At 42.8% G+C, this 7,500-nt stretch overlaps 1 protein-coding gene across 11 annotated transcripts in view; it reads right to left on the bottom strand.

Moving 5' to 3' along the window:
- The window catches only part of EBF3 (EBF transcription factor 3), a 118,900-nt gene that overhangs the window by 39,207 nt on the left and 72,193 nt on the right, over positions 1–7,500 (bottom strand). For 6 of the 11 annotated variants that reach the window (XM_058029278.1, XM_058029283.1, XM_058029276.1 and 3 more), the window contains 2 exons: positions 3,589–3,670; positions 550–667 (listed from right to left, as the gene is read on the bottom strand). In XM_058029278.1, coding sequence (XP_057885261.1) covers positions 550–667; positions 3,589–3,670 — 200 coding nt within the window. Of the gene's footprint in view, positions 1–522; positions 668–3,588; positions 3,671–7,500 lie in introns of all 11 variants that reach the window. The other 5 variants (XM_058029281.1, XM_058029275.1, XM_058029279.1 and 2 more) reach the window with 1 other exon arrangement.

Below are 7,500 nucleotides of genomic sequence, written 5' to 3' on the forward strand. Positions count from 1 at the left end.
GGCCCAGGCACAGGAAATTGACCTCACAGTAAATTCTTTACGGATTCGGTCATGTTTTTACCATCCACTTAAACTTGCATACATAACCTGAGACTGTACCTCTGGATCAAGGAATATGACAAGCCAAAATAAAATCAAGTCAAATTAAAGAGCAAGAAAAAGCTGCAAGCAAAACAAGACTGAAATAACAAAAAAAAAAAAAAAAAAAAGGAGAAGAAATAAAATAGGAAAAGATGAAAAATTGGTTGTGACTGCAAAACTGTAAGTATTAAATAAAGAAAGAAGTCAGAAGCTGATTCAGAAGCGTCCGTGTTGTAGTTGACAAGGGCTGAGAAATACTAATGGACTTTTTTTAATGGGTGCTTTGATGGATGAGAGAAGAAATGATGTAAAAGTAAATGTAGCGGTGTCTCAACATAAAGTACGGTGAAAATAAAAAAACAAAAAAGGGAAATAAAAAAATAATAAAATAAAAAAAAGGCATTGCAAATAAAAAAAAAGGACATGTAAATGTGTGCCTACCATTTTCCAGATAAGAAGGGGCCGTACCTTCTGAGGGGTCAAGGCGGCGAGCCCGCCTCCCGTGTTTGGAATTGTTGTGTACAAACATGTTGTCTGAGACAGCCAGCACGTGGCCATCCACATTGACTGTTGTTGATACAACAACCTGGAAGAGAAAACAAAACCCCACATTTCAAAAATCCTGCAGATTTTCCCCGAATCAGGTCTCGTAAGACAAAACAGCATCCTGTTACTTTTCTGTTTCTATTTAAACCGAGTGAATGACATCTCTGAATACATCTTTGTTTACGTGGCGACCACTGGTGATTTTTAACTCACAATTGTTTCTCTTCAGAACCTGCTACACTAATTAGAGTTTAATCTCCTATTATGCTAACAAATGAATTCAATTCAGGGAAATATTCTTCTAGCCATTAGTTTCAGAAACACCCCTCTAGCCACTCATTTTAAAAGCTGCTGTTTTGATTGATCTGTTGATATATTGATTAGATAGTTTATCTAATTAAAATTTGTTCACTTGAGACTGTCTTCAAATGAAGGGTTGTGAGGATTCCAAATAAAAAAAGCTTAATAAATCAAGAGCCGTCGTAACTCCCCATTTTTTCTTCAGTAAATGATCTCCAGGTCAGTTTTACAATTACATTTAATGTCTGATAATGAACTTTTTTGCATCTGAAAAGGCCGAGTTGAATATGAATAGTGAAAGTGTTTTCAATCCATGAAAAGTATCCCTTCTCAAGTTCATTTGGATGGTGATTGACCCTGGTATGTCAATGGAATTTCCTCCTTTATTTTTGAGTGAAAGGCTCCTATTCTTGTGTCCAGGTTCAGAGTCCGGCCATAGAAGAGATGATGGATAGGGCCTCCTTTGGCTTCCAGCTGCTTCTCAGTCGAACATGGCAAAGGAACATATGCACAAGGCACAACCTTCCCGATGCCAACACCTCCACAATGGAGCCGTGGGACTCCTTCCGGGAGCGCCAGCCCTGGAGGAAACCGCGAGCTGCGCGGGGCTCGTGCGGAGCACAGCTTCGTAGGTGCATCACCGCCATCCCAGACTGACATTTACATCTTATTTAAATACTCCAGCATGCGCCCTTCCCTGTGGTTCCAGGTTGTCTAAAGGAAGAGACCACTGCAGATTTTCCTTTGGGGTGAGTAGAGTCCGTGAAGTCACTGCCTAAGTCAGACCTTATCAACACAGCTGGTGAGGGCAGACCAAGGCGGGACAAATGTTAGTGTCCACCTTCCTTTTATCTAAATTTTGGTTATAACAAAGATGATTGCAGGGTTCTCCCACCAGCTTCTAAACCAAAACACTTAATGAACACAAATGGAAGGGCAGCAGAGAGCCTCCTCCGCACAGAGCTGGTCCAAGGCATCAGAAGAAAATTCTTGCCTGCTTCTATGTTTTGGATCACCTCTGATCCTGTTTCTTATTCACAAGCCATAATTAGCTCTCAGCTATCACAGCACCTTTTCTGTGTATCCTGCCTCCTTGGAGACAGCCATCTGCGGTACCCTTTAGAACAGCCCCAGGGCAGTTCTCTGCCAGGCTGCTCTGCTTCCCCAGCTCTCCCCTCCCAGAAGTGGACACCTTCCCTCTTGTCAACATCCACTTCGGAGAGTGCTGAGGTTGCACGCTCAGCTGGGCCGCAGAGCTGCTGCCAGGCCACTGGGCTATCCTCTTTCACTCTTAATGAGATTCCCAGACTTCCAGAAATATTGCGAAACATGCAAGCGTGATTTCCAGCCAGGATTTCTGGGTTTGGTTCCTAGAACACGGTGTATTAAAGAGACAGAGCAAGGTGTATATGAAAATGACAACTATTTTTGTTCTGTCATGTCTATATAGGTCAGCCACCAAGGGAAAATACTGTAGTTCAGCAAAAGAAAGTCGACGTGCGACGCTTTGTTATATCGCCTCACTCCTGCAGTGCACCTCCACAAAGGTGCTGAGGCAGGGAAACCAGGTAAAAATACTGTTCAAGATCTGACATCCTGTTAAGTCCAGTTAAACCTTCTGAGAGTCAGGGAGATTAGCTAAAGAGACCCAGGAAAGTCTTTCTAGTGCCTACTGGCTCCATTGTCGACCACAAGATCACTCGTGACTGATGCTTCATTTAGTCATCAGTGAGACAAAGAGGACATTTCCACTCATTCCAGGTTTGACCTTCTGTTCTGTTCAGATGGATCAATACCACCGATGCCACGTGAAGCTGAGATGCATGAAAAATGGAAGCCTGGCTCAATTGTTTTGAAGGAATATTTTTTTTTTCCAGCTACAGATCTTTTCTCTTGGCTGGCTCAAGGGTGCTGGCTTCCCCGGCTGGTTGGCTGTGCATGAAAACAGATGTCACATGTTTTGCTATCAAGTTTAACCACAAGTAATTCTTCTCCAAACTGAGAAAGTCCTGAACATCTCAATACTACTTTATTGCTGGAATCAAATATGAATCATTGTGAAATATCTTGGAAAACAACAAAAAAAGGCAGTTATTTCCTAATGAGCCTTTCGAATGACCCCAGATACAGAGGAAATCATTTGTCCATCCCGTCAGCTGCCTCTCTGTAGTGCTATGATTCACCACAGGATATCTCAAAAGCTGTAAGGAGAAAGTGAAGTATTAAACATTGAAACAAAAATCTGTGGGTCGGGCCACCACTGCTGGATCTACAAGTTGTGAACCAGGGAAGTGTGAGTTTCAAACTTCCCTGTGCTCCAAAGCTGTGTTCTTAAAGTAAGGTCAAACTACTCAGTCTACGTAAAACCTCTGCAGGTCTGAGCAAAGAGCACACTACAACACAAGGTGATAGTAGGAAGGAAAATTAGGGAAATAATTCCTAAGGGAAGATCCACTTGCTCCAACACTGATCCATTACAGCCCCCTGCAGAACTTGAGAACCAGCACTTAAATTAATGGGAGCATGTAAAATACTGACAGTATTTTTTTAAGCACTGGAACAACACTGATTTGAAGCACCAACTGTGTTTTTTCATAAGTTCAAGATGAAGATGGGATCAAGTCTTGTATACAACATTCATGCATTTAAAGGAATCTGTACCTGGAATCTTCGCATGTCTCGTGGGTTGCCTGCATTCTTCAAACAGTTCTGATTGCACTTGAGGAAAAACTTTAGAAAGAATCTATAAAAATACAAAATTGAAATCTATTAGATTCATCAAAATGTAAATCAAATTTTTTAGAAGTTTAATAAAATCTAATCATAAATAGTTATACCCAAAAGAATACTGGTAGTGAAATATTACTTTCCCATTCGTTAATGAACTTATTTTAAAGCATAAGATCTCTGTCATAAACAGAACATTATTGCCAAGGAAAGGCAAATTTATATTTTTAATTTTTCAACAACTACAAATGTATTGACTCCAGGCCATATCCTCTGCTCGGTGTGGGAAAGTTGATTTCAATGACTCATTGACTTCAAAGGCAATGACTTACACCAGATGAGAATTTGTCTCTATTTTTTTAATACTTTTCATTTTTTTTCACAACTTATATTAGCAGTAATGACCTCTACGTCGAAAAATTCCAAAGGTAATGATCAATCTTCTGAAAAACACTTGGCTTTGCCTCCGGTTTGGAAACTCGAGCTATTCAAAGGGACTCGATCCAACTCCTGCTGACTCCAGGGAGATCCAGGCAGGATCTGCCCACCGGCAAGGCCCCGGCTCCCTCATTGTTTTTGAAAGGGAAGGAACATGGCAAATTAGGCCCTGTCTTACGACCTCTTCAACCTTTGCCAGCCTTCAGCTCTACCCAGTCGCTCTACCCAGGGATCGAAATCCAGCTTATTTCTGCTGAGCGGCAACCGGCAATTATTTAGGACTAACCCTTATCATCCAGGCATCTCCCCATAAACCGTTCTTGCAGCAGCGCTGCCTCAGGGGAGCACAGCAAGCACTTAGAGGGAAGGGGGAAGCTTGGGAAGATGGAAACTCCTTTCTGCCGCCCTCCTGCAGGAGCGAGCTGATCTGGGAAGGCTCCACCCTGCAGCTGGAGCAAACCGCGGGATCCTCAGGAGGACATTCGCAGCCTGACATCATCTTTTTTACTTATGCGCTCATGTTTTCATCTTTCATAATAAAACTATGTCTTAATTAGGTTTTCTGGCTAATGACTGACCACTAATGACAAGCGAAGCTCAGGATTTTCTCCTCAGGCAGAGTTCCTCAGATGCTCCAGTCCAGCAGCTCATGCTGCCCAACTTCGTACATGCTGGACAGTGAGGTCAGCCAGAGCTTCCACATAAAGTTGTTCAGAATGTGAACAACTTTAATTTATTCACTCATGTCAGTCTTCATAAGTGACTGGGACTATTTTTGCTCACAGAAGTTTCCGTGTGCCAAGAGCATTCCTGGCAGGAGGGAAGACAGGAGCATCTTTCCTCCTTTAGCACCCAACAAGGCCCAGCCATGGCCAGCAGAAAGAACAACAGCGGCTGCACCACGTCCTGAGAAGCTTTGAGGGTCATACAGGAGCATTATGGGAACATCCCCTAATCAAAAACTTTTAATCCCAGCTCTTTCTCCTCCATTAAACCTTGAGCAGCACCCTGATGTTACCCCAGGACACGAATGCTGAAGGAGCAATCTCTCATATCAGAGAGGCAAGCAGGGAAACAACCAGGTTTACTGAAACTGCATAAATAAATCGATGCTGACAGTTCAGCTGAATGCACATTTCTTTAAAACTTTCTATCCCAAAACCTGTAAAGGGGTTTCAGCTGTCGAGCTGAGAAAGATCTGGATCTCTGTGGTGGATGACATGATCTCCTAGCTCAGATGCTCAGGTTTTCTGGATGCTGTTGCAGGGATATTATCAGCAACTCCATAAAACTGCCTCTATGTAAGCCACAAGTTCCCCCTAATTTTATCTGCCATGTTTTGGAGTTTTTTCAGTGTTTTGGATTAGTTTTTTTGTTGTTGTTGTTGTTATTTGAGATTCTCATTCTCTCCAGATCATTTGATTATGGGCCAGGTTCCCTGCCCATTGCAGAGGGGTTGGAGCTGGATGATCTTTGAGGTCCCTTCCAAGCCAAACCATTCCACGATTCTATTTTTCCAAAGGTGACATCCTTTCTGTCAGACCTCTGTTTGGTTTTGCAGAGCTCCCACCACCCAGACTGTAAGCCTGTGCAAGGCCCAGCTGATGCCCAGCTCCTCCAGACAGAACCACCCAGTTCTGGGGAGCCAGGAGCTGGGAGCAGCCTCCAGCTTTACAGCTCCTTAGTGCCACATCCAGGCTGAAGAGCAGCATCTTATCTTCTTCTTTTCTTTTCTTTTTTTTTTTTTTTTTTTTTTTTTTTTTTTTCTGATCTCAAATGGGTGTTGTGAGGCTTATTGAGCTAATGTTTGTAAATTGCTCGGAAATTCTCCAATGAATTGTGCACTAGGAATGCTAAGTATTGCTCCTCGTGGATTGTTTTTAGCGTGAAGCATTCATGATGAATTGTTTCTATACAGAGAGCTCAGCATCCTGTCAAAGAAAAAGGGCCATTAAGCACCCTTTCACTAAACATCAACTGGAACCGGTATTTGTTCCATTATTTGGTGAAAAGGACCCACTCTTGGTGAAATTAGACCTCATCAAGTTTATTAGGATGGCTCTGAGCACCGGGCTAAATATTGATGCCAGGCTGGAGTGAACACAAGCAGCACTCTCATTTCAGCTCCACTACATTCCTTGATGCTGGGATATTTTATTTCTCTCTTTACTCTGTGCTTTCAGAGTCCACAGAGCACAGGTGGCACCAGGACAAGCTTTTGAGAGGGAGACAAAGTAAGCTAAAAACCCCATTCCCAGGCAGGGTGTTCCTCAGTGCCAAGAGGAGAGGATTGACTTGGTGACCACCAAGGACTGTGGGCACTGCAAAACCATCCCTCCCACCCCAACCGCAAAGAAGCAAAGAGGCAAGGAGCTGAAGCAGAGCTCTGCTTGGTCTCACCTCAAACTTTGAGACAAGAATGAGAATTCAAGCCCTTCTAGGTTTGGCTTTCCCTGTTATATTTTGTATTATAAGCAGAAATTTTAGCCTTCCTTAATAAATACAGCCTTGCAAAACAGCCTTCCCAGGCAGGCTAAGCTGCTCCTAAAATACTGATAGGGAGAAAAATGCACTCTTTGCCATGTCCCCTTGCTCTGATTTTTTCCCACTGCTAGAACGGGGCCTGCTACCCTCTTAATTAAAATGTATTACCTTCCACAAGACTCCACTATTTTAAGCTAAAATTTACATCTTTTATTAACTCACCTCACCTATACACTTAGCTCTGATGCCTCTCGCCGCCCATCTGCCATCCACATACAGTGAGTCACTTGATATTCCACCCACCAATTTTTCCTAACAACCACTGTGCAATTAAACTCAACACGTTCTGTTGCGAGGTAAATTAGGCACACCTGCGGCCAGCCTGCATTTGAACCGCATCAGAAAAGGACGTAACAAGGTGAGAGCAGTACCACAAAGTTATAGGCCTGTCAAGCAATTAGGTTTTCACTTCTGGGACATCCGCACAGTGCAATTATGCTACACATTACAACCTGGCTAATCTTCTGAACAAATGTCATGTCTCGGAGAAGCGAGGAAAAGCAGTTCATCTGCAAATGTGGCTGCTCTTAAGCCTCCACCTTATGCACATAACAACCTACAGGAGACTTTTTTTTTGTGAAATGAAAGATGGGCTTTTTCCATAGAAGATTTTTTAAACCCTGCAAGTGCTTTTTCATCCTGCTCACCTCTTCTTAACCTCTGTGAGAGGAGGTGTTGTAGCAAATAGACCAGAAAGACTTTTGTACTTAAATTTCAACACTAAGCAAGAAAATCCTCTCTGCTAGAGGCACGAGCAGTGGCTTCAGTTTGGTCCAATTCAAATACTGCTTGGCTAAAGGAACATTTGTGGCAGAAAACCGCCTATTATACCCCAAAAACACCATTAATAAAATGTATTTCCAC

The sequence above is a fragment of the Melospiza georgiana genome, chromosome 8, assembly GCF_028018845.1.
Source record: "Melospiza georgiana isolate bMelGeo1 chromosome 8, bMelGeo1.pri, whole genome shotgun sequence".
Classification (NCBI taxonomy): Eukaryota; Metazoa; Chordata; class Aves; order Passeriformes; family Passerellidae; genus Melospiza; species Melospiza georgiana.